This window comes from Cydia fagiglandana, chromosome 2 (assembly GCF_963556715.1).
Source record: "Cydia fagiglandana chromosome 2, ilCydFagi1.1, whole genome shotgun sequence".
In the NCBI taxonomy this organism is placed as follows: Eukaryota; Metazoa; Arthropoda; class Insecta; order Lepidoptera; family Tortricidae; genus Cydia; species Cydia fagiglandana.
Genome location: NC_085933.1, coordinates 5,121,535 through 5,139,838, shown reverse-complemented (window position 1 = coordinate 5,139,838; position 18,304 = coordinate 5,121,535). Strand labels below are relative to the sequence as shown.

Sequence of the window (18,304 nt, the reverse complement as noted above, 5' to 3'; positions counted from 1 at the left end):
CCCCGGTTCGAGGTTCTCTCATCTCAACGTGCCGCAGCCAGTCGTCATTCCTGACACACTCGTTGTCAAAGTTGTACGTGATTCTGGTTATCTGTTACATACGCGATTTAATTTATAAATTGTATTGTTTACACTCGCAATAGTTTATGAATCAAGAAAAGAAAAATCAAAACTGATTTTTGAGAAGCTATTTTAGTTTTCTTCTGTAAGCGGCGTTTATTTTCGTGATTCTGGCTGTTACATTCGTTTATTTTATTTTCATTCCGGTCTTATTAACAGAAGTTATAAGACCTCCGCCAGTGTTTTTTCGTTGCAAATAAAGAAATAAATCTAAAAGTAAAGAAGACGAGGTTGTAGAGAAGGTATCATGAGCTACGTGTACTCCCGAAAACCCAAGAGTTTGGCCAGCGCGTTGTATAACCATCCCATGCCCCAGTTGATGCAGGGCACTGTGTGTAGAAATATTTGTTTGCGAAAGGAGAAGTCGAAGAAGTTTAAGACCAGCATTTTTAGAAGACATATCAAGATGTAAGTACTTAGTTTAAAACTCCCGCTTTTATTCTGTGTGTTCTGCGACTTTGCCTTTTGATTTGACCTCTTCGTCTCGTCTCACCCCACCCACCCACCCCACTCCGCCTCGTCCAGACAGCAGCCACCCCACAAACGCCCCGTCCAGACAGCAGCCACCCCACAAGCGCCCCACCCACCTTCTAGACTAGTCTAGCGTATTATAGGGTAAAGTGCCCTAATTCCAGCTACCCGCCTAATAATACCATGCAGGCACCGGCATTAATCGTTGAATAACTTTTAATTAATTTATGTCCAAAACTACACGGATTTTTTGATACGAAAGCGTATGCGTTATAAAATAAGGTTTATACCTTATTTTATAACGCATACGCTGTGCAAAAATTACCATGATCGGTGCACAATTGACTCGTCACTACTCGTCAGTCGCTCGCCGAGCGCAAAGGTGTTATGCCATACGATACGGTAGATAGACAACGACATTATTAGCGGTTAAAGTCAGAAAAACGCTTACGTGGCCGATATTAGGTCACATTACCCTACCTAAAGTTAGAACTGTTATGCTGGCTACATACGTAACGATAAATCGTTGCGATAAAACTGTGCAGTCCGACTGTGCAGATAAATCAAACCGTGTGTATGACAAACAGTTACGATAATCGACAACGATTTGTCATACACACGGTTCGATTTATCTGCACAGTCGGACTGCACAGTTTTATCGCAACGATTTATCGTTACGTATGTAGCCGGCATTAGAAGTACATAGTGACATGACATTCAGAGCGGCTACCGCGAAAACCGAAATTCGCAAATTGCGGGGATCTTTCTCTTTTACTACAATGAAGGCGTAATTACAGTGACAGAGAAAAATCCCCGCAATTTGCGAACTTCGATTTTCGCGGTTATTGCCCAGAGTTCGATCGTTCATTAATTTCGTGCATTTTATGGCTCCTCTTCACGTTGGGCCAACGCCAACGCCAACGAGGGACGCATTTATGCGTTAGAGGGAGCAAGTGATATTGCTATCTCATTCTACCGCATGGCTGCATCCCTCGTTGGCGTTGGTGTTGGCCCAACGTGAAGAGGAGCCATTACGTTCACGATACTAACTTCACTTCAGAAGCTCTTGGATAACTTTTCACAAACAGGATTTTGATTATTGCATTATTGGGTGCTTTTTTTTTATTATGAATGGGCTTACTGATGGCCACAGACTAGCCGAGGCGTAGACGTGGCCTACGATGGAGCGAGCTCGCCCAGAAGGTGCCTGTTCACTCTTGATTTGAAGATTGCCGGGTTATAAGAACACGGAAATATAGACGCCGGCAAGGAATTCCATTCCTTTTAAACAGTTTATGAAATGAAATGAAAAATATTTATTTCGAGCAACTATGGACTCACTCATACAGATTTGTTAGTAGACTTACGTTCCTAATGTTAGTACCTAATTAACTAATACAATGTTTATATTTTATTGTGGATTTTTACGGCAACGGCACGTTTTACTGTCACACGAGTGTCACGACTCTCACGACCTCAGGACGCGATAAATCGGTGAAGGTAGTAGATAAGTCTATTAACCTAGTATAATTAAGCAGTAAGCATCCCGAATAAAATAAAATACAAAATGTTCGGCAGTTTTTTGGCCGCAACCGAACCTTCGGCCAAAACAAGATTTTTATGCCGAAACCTGCTTGCCGAAGTTGATGTTGATATGCCCTCTCTATGAAGGTCCTCTCCTTTCCTCCTTGGGAGGGTCATACATTTATCTGTAGGGCTGCTACCCCCTGGCGACGTCCTTGGATGTAATAACCCCTTAAAAGAGGGAATAACGATTTTACCCTGGACGGTAATGGAATATCGTGAACGTCATCGACTTAACGTCCACGGTACTGACGGTACCTAATAAATTGTTTGCAGTCTTTTTTTCCAGTGCTTGTGATGATAAAACGCACCGCTTCCGTGAACAAATATAGTGAGTAGTAAATTAGATACATGAACACGAAACTGATATATAGGTAATGTGTGCGGCTTGACTGCTTATACCTGCAAGTTTGTGCAAAAACCGGGCAAGTGCGAGTCGGACTCGCGCACAATGGGTTCCGTACCATAAAGCAAAAAAAAAAACGGAAAAAAAATGCAAAAAGAAAACGGTCACCCATCCAAGTACTGACCACGCCCGACGTTGCTTAACTTTGGTCAAAAATCACGTTTGCTGTATGGGAGCCCCACTTAAATCTTTATTTTATTCTGTTTTTAGTATTTGTTGTTATAGCGGCAACAGAAATACATCATCTGTGAAAATTTCAACTGTCTAGCTATCACAGTTCGTGAGATACAGCCTGGTGACAGACAGACGGACGAACGGACAGCGAAGTCTTAGTAATAGGGTCCCGTTTTACCCTTTGGGTACGGAACCCTAAAAAAGGATAAAGGGTGATCGAGTTCTGTATGACCTGTATCGCTTATAAAGTCTTATAACCTCTGCGACTTCATAACTACACTCTGATCTCGCCTTTATTCTAGCTAGCATACTAGCAAAGAATATAATTGGGTAGGTAAAGTTTTTTGAAGATAGGCAAATTATATTTTTTCCCGATAGTATTCATTATAGCGATCACGGAAATGCAGCTCTTTTATTTTTATATCATTTTATTGATTAAATATAATTTTTTAAATTATCGATATGACGTTTGTGAGGTGAAATGGCAGACTCGAGTAATTAATTCCTTGGCGCGTAGTAAATGGGACGAGATAGAAAAAAAATCGATGTCAACTGTCAGTGTCATTCTTGGAAAATAACTTGCAAATAATTGGAAAATAATGGTCGGACGAAACATTTGTGTTTTCTTGTAGTTGGATGTCGGTGTGATTTCTAGAATAAGTATTTTTAACGTCCCTAGCACGATCAACACGGATATTTTGATAATGATAACGATTGCTTTCGACTACTTGGCACTGCTTCTTGGAGAACATTTTCATTAACACCTCCACCACGACTCTTGGACTGCTACACGAGTCATTTTGGATCTCAGTATCAACACAATAGATGGAGACGATCCCGGAAACGTTCGAATGGAAATAGAATATTACAGAGATGAACTCAAAGTGCGTCGTACCGTCTTGTAGGAAGTACAGACGTTACTTTCCAAATTCAGCGTATTTGAGCACACCAAAGTCTTTAACAGCGATTCGGTGCCAAGCTTTGAAGATATATTGGCCAAAATGGTAACTTATACGTTTGTGAGGACTATATAAACGTGATTGTTGTATTATACATACATAATGATTAAGATTGTAATAGTGTTAATAACTAGGTCGTTATTGGCTATTATATATGGGCTCGGCAAGGTGTTCACAATATCTGAACACGCACGCCCTGATAATAGAGGCGTGTTCAGATATTTATGAGCACCCTAGCTGCACCAATATATCTGATGGCGACTGTACTTTAGAAAACTTATAATATAAATCCAAAATAATATAATATAAATCCAGTAAATTTCGTTTCGTTTTATTTTAAAATCCACAAATTATTATCCTTAAGCATTAACATTACAACAGTATATAGAATCACGCTGTGTGGCGTGCCCTTGAAGAGAGTTGAGAGGTTCAAATATGGTCAATATGGATAAGTATGTCTGTAGGGTAAATGTGCTTCACGTTGGGGCCTGTTTACATATTGATTAGTGTTGATTGCGGGTTTAATACATTTGCCACTGTACACAAGTAGCAAGTGTATCAACTCGCAAAAATACCACATTTTTGCTTCCATTGAGGTATACATAGTAAGCACTATTCTCAAATTATGTGAGGAAATAAAACAAATTCAATTTAGTAAAGCGTATTTAATAGGGGTAAAGTGACGCGAATACAATTAAAAAAACAACGCATATTCTTAGTTTATATTAAATGTAGATGGCTTTTTAGTTTTCACTTGGTCACAGAAATACGCTAAAAACCACTTTCAGAGTAGGTGTTTCTTGCGTTTTGGCTGTCCTTCTTGTGTCCTTCCACAGCATGAGCATGTCGTAAGTCCTGTTGTATTTGTCCCAGGACTTAGCAGGAAGCTAGTTATTCATTATTAAGTTTGCTTCTGCTTTAAAATGAGGCGGTGCATGCCGTCTATTCCAAGTCGTTTTCGTCACTTGAACTCATTTTGTTTATTACGAGTATTAAAATAACAAGCGGTAACTTATTGAGTATTGCACAACGAATAAACTTTGCCGCCTTTTATTTGCATATTTTTTAAAATTATATTACCATAGATACAAAGCATACGGTACGCGCATGCGTCAATCCGCGCGCACTGCGCAGCGCCCTTTCGCGGTGCTAAAGCGGTATCCAGACGGGACTGATCAAATCGGTCGATTTGATCAGAAATGAAATTGGCGTCAATCTCCAATTTTAGATTTATGGTGATATTAGACCCATTTAAATTGAAAAAATGCCCCATAACGAAAATACTAGCCTCACAAATTGGTGTTCTTGTGTCCGCACCTCATTTTATTGGTCATTATCGGCGGTTGAATTCGGCGAGCCAAATTGGCGTTTGCGTCCGTACGTCCCGATTCGATCGGGCAATTTAATCAGATTGGCGAAAAATTGACTAATTTGGATACGCCTTAAGCAACATCGAGTTCACGATAATTTGACATATAATAATAATAGATTTTTAGCATAAGTTGCATTTCATAAAACTTAACCCAAATCATTTGTACATTTTCAAGTCAAAGATAAAGACATGTTGGTTTTAAAATTTTAATAAGTATAGACCATAACATTGTCATGATCTTGTAACATTGTTAAAATAAGAGAGTCTCCCATTTTCATTTTATTGCATTTTTTATAAAATGTCTTTAGATTCTCGGGATATCTTGGTCCTAATTCGATTGCTCTTTTTTATGGAAATAATTATATCCTTCAGATTCACAGGATGCTCGAGGCTTAGCCGAATAACACTGCAAGGAAGTATGTCATGGCTCAATGGTTCTAATTAGCCATCAGTATAATACCGCCAATGAATGTTTACATCCACCTGAAAATAAGAACAACATTCATAAAATGAGGATAACCACACAAAACTAACAGATGGTAGAAATTGTTAGAAAAAATTAGACCGATTTCTTGTTTACGAACTTAACAGCTCATGGCAATTTAATAATAAAAATCAAAACACAAGTGAAGAAAGTTTTCTGTACCTATGTATTTCACGGATACGTACTCCTGTACGGCCATTGCTCCTCTAATTCAACGGCATTGTGCTTATCACTGTTATGATAATAATTTCAAATTTGTAGAATCTGCTCGCAATCTCGTATGAACTCGCTTATTTTTCTTGCAAAACTCTGTCCAAGGGTCAGCGTAGGGGCCGTCGTGTAGGGGTGGGGAAGAAAACGTTGTCCAATAATTTATGCAGTGCCAAGTTATCGAAAGTAAATTCAATCTTTGTCCAAATACGCGCAGATGTCGTGGGGAATCAGAAGTCCGTGGGTCGTGCTGAGGTCGCCGAAAATCTCAATGATAACATTAATAGCAATTCGCAAGGTAACATGAGGCTTGTCCGTTATTTTTCGGGAATGAGAGCTAAGTGACACTGACAGTTGACATCGATTTTTTTTCTATCTCGTCCCATTTACTACGCGCCAAGGAATTAATTAATCGAGTCTGCCATTTCACCTCACAAACGTCATATCGATCATTTAAAAAATTATATTTAATCAATAAAATGATATAAAAATAAAAGAGCTGCATTTCCGTGATCGCTATAATGAATACTATCGGGAAAAAATATAATTTGCCTATCTTCAAAAAACTTTACCTACCCAATACTCACTAGGAGAAGAACGGTAACTCCATACAAAAAAATGTCCCCAACCGTTTATACGTTTATACTACTGGCGCCCTCGATGTGTACCAATGGAACTAAAGTTAACAACCGGTTTAGCCTGGCGGGTATTGGTATTATAGGTATATAGTAATTATGTTGATAAACATATTTGTTATCTTCATATCACGAAATATATGAAAGATGCAAATATTACCCCTTGTTTGTGGTATTATCTATTGATTTAAATAAAAGGCATATTTATGTTTATAACATTGTATTGTTTTACATATAGAAATATACACTGAAAATTAAACCCTGACAACTTAATAAAAATAGACATTAATAAAGCGCATTCACAAAGTTTTCAGTATTATACAAATAACATTAGGCATACCTACCTATTACACTTTACAAACAGATACACTACACTTTACACACGGCATTTTACACAGATTTCTAACTTGTATTCATACATTTCTTCACGGTTAATTAATACGCTTTCCAGATGCGTTATGACTCGGTTCCTTCTGAACCCACTAAAGCTGTATAAATTTCACTCTGGCTGCTTCAACAGCCATTGCTCCGCATTTAACACATTTTCTATGTGCATTGCTGTAATCTATGTAGGTACAGACTTACAGTCTTAAGTGGTTGTACCGCTACGTTGTATTTATTATTTAAAGATTTAATAAATAAAATGTTCGTTATGAACTTTAACCACAGCAGTTGGACAGAGTCATTGACAAATATATTTTTTTATTATGGTGGATGATTATGCAATAAAACTTTGATTTTATGAAAAGACGCATTGTATTATTACTTTTCACACACATTTATACCGTGAATCGACACAATAACTAATTTTCAGTTTTATTGTAAAGGAAAGCGAACTAGCTTGAGCGGCCATTTTTGCAAGAGCGAAAAGCACAGATAAAATTCTTTGTCATAGATCTAGGCCGAGCTGTTTGAGGTTTCAAATTAAACTATTTCCACTATAAATGGCAAATTACTCATAAATCTTATAATAATATATATAACGCTCAAACAAAGCAAATATTCATTATAAAACTTAATCGCGTGTAATTAAGTTTTAAGCATTTTGAGTCCCGTTTTATGATTAATTATGTATAAAATTCGTGATAATTTAAATCAGAGTTGGGAGCAATGTTGCTGTAGAAAAATGTTTTTATTTTTATTACTCGCAACTTTTTCTCGGAGGCCAACGCACACATAGAAGCTTCAGGCGCACACATGCGCAATTATTTGGGGACATAACTTTCTTAGGAAGTGAACAGGCCTTGCATACTAGCTAGTGTATCTTCATTAGCGTAAGTGTTAATACGCAATCAGATACTGACGGGCATTGACCTTAAATGTGTGACACTCAAACACTCGGTATGTAAAAAATTGCGTCGGCCTTCGGTTAATGTTATTAGCCCAGATTTTCAATAAGTTCAACATTTCCGCACAATTGTCTTCCATGGGTTTCAATCCACCTCATTACATACGCCTACCGTATGCCGTTTTGTCGTTTTTTCTTATTGGCAGGCAAAAACATTACGAAGCCGAGTCTGTATTAATCCGCATATCCTTTGTGATGGTTGAAATGTGAAATTGGTGAAAGAATTCGCAACAAAGTTTGGAGAAAACCTGATCCTCGCTGTTAATTATTCTTAAGGTACCGGACCTCACGATGTTAGACTTCGACTTTTGATTTTCCAAGATCTATGTTGCTCTTCATAAATTTAACTTGTGGGTGGGTACTTCTGCCGCCCACAGATTTCTAGTTATACTTTTGTAAGCAAAACAAGTAGCCTTTAATTATTTTCACTATCAACTTACCTAAGCTTTAGCCTAGCCTAATATGTACTACTGCTGTCCGTATTGATTATTGACGCCTTCATCTATCTTATCGTCGAAGACGACCTCAACTTTGATAAAATCGCATGCTCTACCGAATCCAGTCGACATATGCAAAATTAATTCTTTAAATGGCACATAACATAACGTAGAAGAAAGCTACATATTTAAAGTCCCCGATAACATTACACTCGACAGCATTAAAAACGTGTACCTTTATATTGAAATTTTCCTGAGTGACGTTACCAGAGCTCTCGAGTACATAACATGTCGCAGTAAATGCCTAGTCATCATGATGCCGTGGTACAGCGTGTTGCACTTCAGACAGGTACGGGGCCCCAATGGGTGGCTTCCACTGTATCGTGTAGGATGTACGATGTACAATGTACATGTACATTGTACATACTACACTAGATTACATACACGACACGATATCTCTCACCAGGTGCGACGGTCGAGTACATTTTTCCGGTTTCAGCTAGCTTCTAGCTAGTTAACTTCTAGGACGTGTGAATCTTCGTGAAAATCTTTGTCCACCGGCTTCCCGATATATGAATTTGCTGAGTTCCAGGCTCTGAAAAAATTGAGATAATTTACATTGACATGAAAATGATAGTGCCAATTCCACTATATCAGATTGAGATTGTGAGTTTAATAGTCAAGGTAAAGGTAGTTTTACTGCTAGATACTAGATAGATAATAGTGCTAAACACCAATGGCAAAACAAATACAGAGAGAGAGAGAGAGAGAAAGAGAGAGACGAATTTTATAATACATCTCGTAATCGGCGTACTAGAGTTGAACAACCTTATCGTTGATGTCATACTATGTTTAGTTCGAGCTGTGTTTAGCTGTGAATCATTCTAGAAAAACAACTGACCTTGCATTGCTTCAAGGCAAAGTACAGCCAATTTATATGTTCATTGTATTAATTGTAAGTACTCGTATTTTTATAGTGTTCCTAATTTGGGAGCCTATCCTCCATCTCTCCACCACTTGCAACTTAGTGAAGTGGTCAAATTTGGGAAGCGTTATGGACCCCCTAGCCCGCGCCGCATATGCGCAATTGAAACCCGTATGGACTTCCACAGTCATAACTCGCCGCACAAAGCTAAGGGTTTTCAGGAGACATAGATATGGCCCGTCAAACATGACATTACATAGACTCCAGGTAGTCCAGGTGTTTGTAAACAAGTGTTTGCGCCGAATCGCAGGAGTCTACTGGCCACGGACCATCTCCAATATTAAATTATGGGAATTGATTGGACAAAACCCTTTAGCTAAGGATATACTTCTGCGGAAATGGCGCTGGATATGACATGTTTTACGAAGGCTAAACAAACACCTATCCAAGCAAGGGCTGGCTCAGAAAATTCCCGGATAAAGGGGATAAGGTCGCACAGTGGAAAAAGAGGCTGCACCAGTTGGCCTCGGCTGGGGGGAGCTGGAGGAGGCCGCGCTGGACCGTGAAAAATGGAAATCCCTTCTGAGAGCCCTATGTCCCTGATGAGGGATAACAGGATACCATCATCATCATCAGTATAAATTTATCAATGAAACTAACCAAATAGTATTTTTGATAATCTTATTTTCATGCCTCCTTTCTGCGCTATAATCTCTATATGTGACATTTCTCAGACAAGGAAATCAGCCGTGGGACACAAAACAGGCTTCAGAAACAAAAATACTTATTCACATTGCAAATCTTATTAGAGGCGGATAGGCCTACACATGATACATATGAGCGGGATGTTCTTGAAAGTAAAATAAATAATTCAGCCCAAAATAAAAATATACGTCCCAAACGAAAAGACTGGATGTACAATGCCAGACACAGACATTTATGGAAGAAATAGGAGGAGGCTAGGAAAGATCATTGGAGGAGGCCCTTTACCTAAACGGAGAGAGGAGAAAAATTTGCAAAACCGAACCGGTTCGGTTATTTTAAACCGAATCTAAAAAATAATAGTTTGTAAGAGTTATGGAAATAAAGATGCTATAATAATAATAACGTCCCACTGCTGGGCACAGGCCTCCTCTCATGCGCGAGAGGGCAAAGTACTTAGGTAAAAAAAAAACGTCCAAAATCTAAACTATGTGGTGATTCATCCCCGACATTAAGCTAATAAATACCTCTGTATATATCAACATGTTTTTCATCTGTTTTGACGAAGTGGCAACCAGACAAAGATCACAAGACAGTCAAGTCAAGACAGACCGTGGTGAATGTTGAGACTATTTACCTATTGGTTATTTTTGGGTTGTTATTGTGCACAGCGACGGCGCTCATCCTCTTCTTGGAATTGCAATAAGGAAAATAACATTAATTACATGCATTACATTACATCAGAGCAATGAGTTGTTTTCGTAGGTCTCGTGGGAAGACATTCGGCAGTGCATTTTTGTGTAAGGCGGACAAGAATGAATTGTGGTGGAAGTGGTGGAACTCGCTATAAAAATACTATTTCTAGTAAATTTAGCATTTATTAACGAACTTGGCCCTTGCTGTTATCGATAGTAGTTAATTCGCCATTTACTTATTTAAAATTCTGACCAACCAGGGCCACGATGAGGAGTCGTACGTAATTACTCTGATCTGAAAACGGATAATTATGTTCTTGCTCGCTCCAAACATTGAGGAAAATGAGTCATTCTGCACTCTGCAGATGTTCCGAGTGTTCCGACCAAAGCAATAATTTCTCTTGCACAGCGGTTAGTTAAAAACCCATGGGCAATGGTGAAAAACAGGATCCAACATGCATACCGCTGTCCTATAGCTAAAAAGCGGTATTTGCATTAAATTTTCATTGAATATACGTCCTTTTGCTTAGGAGGGCAGCGCATAGCTCCGCACCCACACACACTATGATACCAGTCGATATGCTACGCTACGGTGTACTGTCTCGTGACTGTAACCCCATCTCATTGGCTCTCGCAGTTGACGTCATTACCAGCGACCAATAGCGGAGCGGCAAATTTATTTTTAGAATGAAATTGTGAATGGTGGGGATAGAGGAAAACTGTATCTGCGACGAGCACGTTGTTATTGCACAACATTTTCGGAGTCTTCACGGAGCGCACGTACTGCTCTCCGCATTTGTGCTAATACCGATTTCGTATACACTCGGTTCAATTGCCTTTGCTAGCTAACGCTAATAAGACAGACACGTTAAGGCTTTCAATTAATTTAATTCTTTGTGAAAAGAAAAGTTCTACGAGCTCTACTCGACTGGAGGCGTTACATTATTTGTTCGTAACGAGGTAAGTTTAATTATTTCAATATTGTTTTTCAAAGTGAGTCGATTCAACTTGGAATTTGGTGGTACAATTTTATATAATTTATACTCGGGAAAGGAAAAGAGCCATATACGTAGTACGTAAGCTTGAGCCCCTTCCGCAGCTTGCGTCGACGTACCGCGAACAAGTTTCAACCTGTCGGTGTCGTCCCCTCGTTTTGAACCGCTCGCCGTCTATTTGGAATCGAATTGGCATTGGCATTTGGCACATTCTACTCTACATACGCCAGCTTTCAATTCTAGAAATTTCGACTCTTGTATCTGTACCTTCCAAGAGTTCCAAGTTGATTATTATTTCGAATTTTCGATTCTTAAGTTATTGATTCGAATACTTTGTTAATAATTTGACATCGTAATTAGGTTTTATGTAGGTAGGTACCTATTATTAAACTTATTTGTTCACAATTGCGTTCTTGGAACTTTTGACATTTCAATCGGGGTCGAGGGGCTGTAATCGGTTGAGTTTTGAGTTATCATGACTTTTATAGGCATTTACTTATGTATTGATGAATGGACCAGAACTTAACAAAAGGAAATCCTAATAAGATAGACGATCGATCTATCGATAGAAGACCTAGTAAAAATATTTTTTTCTATAATTATTGACATTAAGTACATTTGATTTTAGGGCTTTAGAACTAGGTACTTATTCAAGATATTAGGCGGTACCGGTACCTAGGATTTAGCTTTAGGAATTACCAGTACCTCTTCAAACCTAGCTACCTGAGCTAGTGAAGTTGGAAACTACATCTATAAGTTTTGTACCGAATTCAATCATTAAACAATAAAATTGCCGAAAGAAATGTATATAGGTACATAAGGATCCTACTCTCGAATCCCCTACCACGCACCGTGCGTGCGTGAGTGAGTGGGCGGACGAAGACGGGAAACCCCCGACGCAGCAATAATTGAAATTCCAATCGTTTTCCTTGTGAAGGCGGTTCTTGTAACCTTACTTAATCTGCATGTTGTTCCTTATTTAATAACTCTGCAAACCACGAGAAAATGACGTAAATACTAAATAGGTACAGTCAAGGAATTTAAATTCCGACCCATTTCGTACTTTGTCACAGTGACAATCAATATGAAAGCCGCTAGAGACCTCATACGGTTGTCACTGTGACAAAGTACGAAATGGGTCGGAATTTAAATTCCTTGACTGTACTTATGAACGATTTACTTCGCACATGTGTAGACTCTACATACACCTATTAACTTTGAAATACTTGCATACAATATGGGATGTTAAGGGGATTGTTTTAAAATAATGATGATATAAATAGATTACCTATGGCTTTATCGCCTTATTTTTACCTTGACCTACATTGGTGTTTTACTTATTGCGACGTAGGCAAGAGTGGCAAGACTATACCTTAAGATATAGAACGGCTTGGTAATACCTAACCCATTTCGTAATTAACAATACAAGGGTTACAACTAATTAATTTGTGAGCTTATTACAACACCCCCGATCTACTGGATCCAATTTATCGGAATCCATTAATTCCTATTTATGATGCCGCCATTTTGTTTGCGTGTTCAATGATATTTAGGTATTAACGTGTATTTTTTTCGTTGTTACAGGCCTACTGTCGTGACAGTCACTTGGTTGGGAGCCTAAAGGGTTACAATTTCAACAAGAGCTCAAGAAGAGTTCGAAGAAGTAAGTAATCGCGTTCGCGCAACCTCCATAACCCTTTCTGTTACAGAACCCATCGGCCCATGCGTCTCGGGGTCAACATCAGAAGCTATTCTAGCTGAAAATTCAAATGTACACTGAACTTTTTTGAACGTAAAAGTCATTAACTAAAGATTCCATTTAAAATTGATTACCTAACTAAAGGACTCCTCATAAAAAATAGCAAATTAAACATTGTTATCAAAATCTTTGCATTTAAATCGTAGTTACCTACAATAAATTTGCCTTGTATGACTTTCTGAGTATAAAACGTCTTTAGTCATTTCGAAACAAAATCACGTGCACTACTTGAACTGAACTTCAATGTTTCTTTTGTGCAAAATAATTATGTAACTAAATTTTTCGAATCTTTTTTTGGCAGTGGGCGTAGAGACTAATTCTAAATTCTAATCATATCATATATCATTCCTCATCATGATCATCCATGTCCTGGCTCTTAAATATTCAAGTCTACTGGTACCATCGCGCAACGTCTGACATTACACTATAAAAGAATACCGTAAACAGTTACAATTAAAATTTTAACTATTTGAACAAAAATAAATATAGGTAGTCTTATACATCACATAAATAACACATTCATACAAACACACACACTCATTGAGCTTTCTGAATTATCTATACTCCTGTGATGCTAAACATGAGCACAAAACATTTAATACAATGTGTAGTACAGGTTGATGAGTTGACGCAAATTAAACAGTTAACAAGTCCAATAATGCTTCCACACAACATTATTGCGTAATGATCTATTAATGAAAAACAAATAATGGATTAACATTTAAAAACCATTAAAATTCCTATCTTTATTACTTATTTAATTAATGTTAAGATAACGTAGGTACCTTTTCGCCCTAGTTCTAAGAAATATTACGTCTTGATACATAATTTTATAGAATATAGTTAGCGTACGTTTATTTTATATTATAACTCATAATTCTAATTACGATTCCCTAGCTAAGTCTAGTTAAGTTAATCTAACAGGGTCTGAAAGTCAGGCCCGGTTATACACCGGGTCTCGCTTGTAGAAGCAGTCTCCCCTTTTAGTATAAAGACAGTAATTTAGTCATGTTTTTCTAGCTAAGTCTAGTTCTATGTTTAACACAGGGGCGGATATAGTCAGGCCCGGTTGCAAGCCGGGCCTCGCTTATAGCAGTTTCCGGGACCAATTACACTCATTTTTTACTTGCAGGAAATTCTCTCTAGGTACCTACGCTACATCACAAAAAAAAACTAAAAATATATTTCCATTCAAATGAAACTAGGGTTTAATCTTCCGTTCATGTTATACGTATAATATATATCATTAATCATAATATATAATTATATCTATGCGTTAACCAAAATATACAAAAAAAACTACACAAAGCATTTACCCATTATGATGTCGTGGCCAAGGTCTCTTGTGACGTTACGTAATGCCTCTATTCTGCCAGTCACGGTGACTGAGCACATCATTAATTATTATCATAAATGTCGTATGGGGAACAGAATGCTCATCGAGAGACCTTTGCTCTTTATTCTCTATCTTCTAATTATCATATATATATGTATATGTCCGACTTCTTATAATACTTCTTATTGCATCTTCTACCCCGATACATACTTATTTGATTTCGAGCTTTTGAATATCTCCTTGAAACACATCCATTATTTATTTTTCATTTTCAATGTCTTGCATATAAATAAAAATCAAGCATATTCATGTATCTTTCCATCACCCCCTCCCTCCTCTTCCACCTGGCTTCATACGGATGTGCACATTATGTTACGTCGTATCATTTTTGTTTGTAGTTCTATTCAAAATGGTTGGTCAAAAGATCATCTGTGCGAGTGGCACCGACAATCTCGGATATCAAAACAACAATTTATACACCAAAAGATATGGTTTTTTCGCAAACGAGTCACAGGACTCAAAGTATTTTGAAAGTGGTAGACATAGATCGCATAAAGAAAGAGAATCAGGAGAACGGCCTGAACGGAGTAATCGCCGACGGACCAACCGCAACGCCCCAGCCGCACTGCAGCTTCACCGAGGTGAGTACTCACGTGAGTACCTAAAATAATCAATTATTATGTATTATAAGATTATTTTTAGCTCCGCTCACCTCCAGGATTTTTGCTAACGTGGTTAAACTGAATTTTCAGGAGTATCTGAAACCGGAGCCAGTGTTCGAGAGCAATATGTATCACGACACGGACTACGAGTTCTTCCAAGAACTGGCTGGGTGGTGCTCCGATCCCGCCAAGGAAGAACAAGTACAAACCATTGGTAAGATATTTTCCATCACGTCGTGATTACGTATTTCTTACTAAAGTATCGAACACTGTTAGTAATACAATCACATGGAGCACTGTAAAGAGACATTTTAAAGCATTATTGGCTAAAACTATCCCTGATAATAATCTACATGTTACAAAATCCTCATCAGTCTGTTGACCAGGTTTTCGAATTTATTACAAAATTAACGAGTATATGACATGTAGCGATGCTTGATATGATTGAAAGAATAGGTGGTGCTTAATCTAAAGTATTTTCTAACAGCATTTTTTTTCCACAGATTCAGCAAAACAAATTGAAGACAGGGCATTCAACACTGACACACTACACACACCACTGTCCCCCGGTTGGGACAGCTTCGACGCTAACGTCGCCGCGCAAGCGAGCTTCTACACCACGACGCCCAAGGACCCGCTGTCGCCGGCCGAGGGCGTCGACGCGATGTTCGCCCTCCCGGAGACCGAGCAGTTCGTCGACATCGCCAGCCTGCCCGTGGTCATCGACCAGCAGGAGCCGTGGGCCGGCTGGGACACGTACACTAAACCCCTCACACACGATACGCCCTTCATCGATGACGACTCCCAGGACCTGAAGTACATGGCGTCGGTGACGCCGAGCGAGGTGGAGCGCTGCGACGACGTGATCACAGAGTACATCGTGGCTCCACGGAAACACGCGGGCCTGTCGCTGGACGTGGCGGCGCGGCCCGCGCTGGCCAGCCACGTCATCAGCACGCCCGAGGTGCTGTCCTTCGTCGAGCAACTAGAGCAGGAGAAACACCCCCTCGCTGTCTTGGTAAGTATGTCACTACGGTTCTTCAAGAGGAGGAGGAGACTACTCATTGCATTGATTGGGACTTTAACTATAGTAATTACTGAATAGGAGCCTATACTATAGGAGCGTCGTTTTCACAGAATACTTAGTAAATTTGCTCAAAATATTTGAGCTTTACTTGTTTCTATCAGTCGTCAAATCAATCTATTCTTGCCAGTTACTTAAATATAAATGAATTTTATTAATTATTTAAATTTCTTTGTCCCCAGAAATCTCGGCAGCAAACTCTGGCACAGGAGACATTCTTGTCTCCACTGGCAGCGACGCCGGCTCCGCTGGACTACCAGCCCATCACACCCAAGAGCGAACCTCAGCCCGACTCCGAGGAGGAGGCTGCCGCCAGGGTGTCCCGGCGGCGCCGCCGCAGCGAGGACAGCGACGAGGAGTATTCACCACATCAGGAGCGCACCACCCCCAGAAAATACAAGAGGAGAAAGCCCAACATACCTATAAAGGACATGATCTTGGCGCTCGAGGGGTCGCAGCAGCTCACGAGGGCCCGCAGAGGACGCCCTCCCAAGCGGAGAGACAGCGTCGCCTCCAACGCGTGCAGCGAGAACTCCTCCGTGTCCACGCAGGACATGAAGTACAGGGAACTGAGGGACAAAAACAACGAGGCGTCCAAGCGATCCAGGATGCATAGGAAACTGAAGGAACTCCAGATGGAGCAGGAGGCCGACGAGCTCGAGGAGAAGAACAAGAAGCTCCGCGTCCAGGCCGGCATCCTGGAGGAGATGGCCAAGAGGCTGAAGGATGCTCTGCTCACGTCGATCATGCAGAAATAATCTGGGCCCGCTCGACCTGATCGCGTCTCCAGTGCCTTGCACTCTAAACATACGCTAGTCTGCCACGCTCACAGCACGGGTGACGCCTCTTGGCCAGTACAACTAATATATTAACGAGTAATTATTAGTGCGATGTACCTCGTGTGAAAATGGATGGGACTGGTGTCATGCACATAGCATGTGTGATTGTCGTTATGTTCGCAATCATTGGATTGTATAAAAACATGGAAATGAAAAAAAAAAAAACAACTAGATTTGACTCTTAGACTTAAGATTTAATTACTTTAGAGCTTACATTTATCTTATGTCGACAATGTCTCGTATACTGATAATTTTATCTTGCTAGAATTAAATTAAAAGTAAAATATAATATATCTTGTATAAGTTGAAAATGTCGTGTAATTAGGTCTCTATAGAGTTGTAAATTGTCGACATTGAATACTAATCGTAAAATCTTACTTCTTTAAAATATTGCATGGTAATGTGATGGTTTTGTTTTTTTCTATATGTTATCAATGAAAGTAAATATTATGATTGTGAATTGAAACATGTCTTTTAAAAATATACATACCTCTACGTAATCCCAGTTAGATCGCAGATTCATCGAAATCTGCGGCTATTGTAGGAATGTTTACGAATGAACCACTATAAAAGGCTTGCTACACGGTCGCCGACAAACCCCCAGACCGCGTGGCCTTGGCCGGTCCCGGACCGTGTAGACAGTTGTTACCAACAAAATTTGACCAAAACTGACCAAGGACAGACCAAGGTCAGACGGTTAGAAGGCTTGTCGGCGACCGTGTAGCAAGCCTTTAATGGGCGAAAATACTAAGTATCAGAAATATTATAAAGCCCGTCACAGACGGTACAATAATATAGGCACGTACCTACATATCGCTCTGTCTAGCACCTACATTATGAGAGAGACGAAATATACCGCAAGGCATTCAGATGCCGTAGGGTTGAATCAGGAAACCCCATCTGCTAAAAGGTTGAGTTCTGTTGTTACTCTACATCTTGGTTATTGGTTGACATGACAGCCCGGTCCGTAATTCTATATAGGTTAAGTATAGGTTAAGTTCTGTTAGAGCTACTTGCATAAATTGGAGTTAAATATAAACTGCAGTTTGTTAGCATTTCACAATTTTAATCTTTTGGACGCCAATGACCGATATATCATCACCGCAG

The 18,304-nt window shown here is 39.4% G+C and overlaps 1 protein-coding gene across 3 annotated transcripts; it reads left to right on the top strand.

The window, feature by feature from the left end:
• The first annotated feature begins 63 nt into the window (after positions 1 to 63).
• LOC134674476 (uncharacterized) lies at positions 64 to 17,663 on the top strand. Of its 3 annotated transcripts, none has more exons than XM_063532580.1 (6): positions 64 to 528; positions 13,102 to 13,180; positions 15,011 to 15,265; positions 15,365 to 15,488; positions 15,778 to 16,292; positions 16,541 to 17,663. In XM_063532580.1, the coding sequence occupies exons 3-6, from the start codon at positions 15,101 to 15,103 to the stop codon at positions 17,114 to 17,116; spliced, it is 1,380 nt and encodes a 459-aa protein (XP_063388650.1). In that variant the 5' UTR covers positions 64 to 528; positions 13,102 to 13,180; positions 15,011 to 15,100; the 3' UTR covers positions 17,117 to 17,663. The 3 variants fall into 3 exon arrangements, with proteins under 3 accessions (XP_063388650.1, XP_063388641.1, XP_063388657.1); XM_063532571.1 differs by lacking the exon at positions 64 to 528 and adding an exon at positions 11,274 to 11,482; XM_063532587.1 differs by lacking the exon at positions 64 to 528 and adding an exon at positions 11,275 to 11,482 and having other exon boundaries at positions 15,011 to 15,253.
• The last annotated feature ends 641 nt before the right edge of the window (positions 17,664 to 18,304 follow it).

What these genes read in the sequence shown, in the direction of transcription:
- LOC134674476 (XM_063532580.1), top strand. Translation starts at nt 15,101, where the DNA reads ATGGTTTTTTCGCAAACGAGTCACAGGACTCAAAGTATTTTGAAAGTG. An exon ending in AGAACAAGTACAAACCATTG is followed by an intron (nt 15,489 to 15,777) that starts GTAAGATATTTT and finishes TTTTTTCCACAG; the next exon opens with ATTCAGCAAAACAAATTGAA. An exon ending in AACACCCCCTCGCTGTCTTG is followed by an intron (nt 16,293 to 16,540) that starts GTAAGTATGTCA and finishes CTTTGTCCCCAG; the next exon opens with AAATCTCGGCAGCAAACTCT.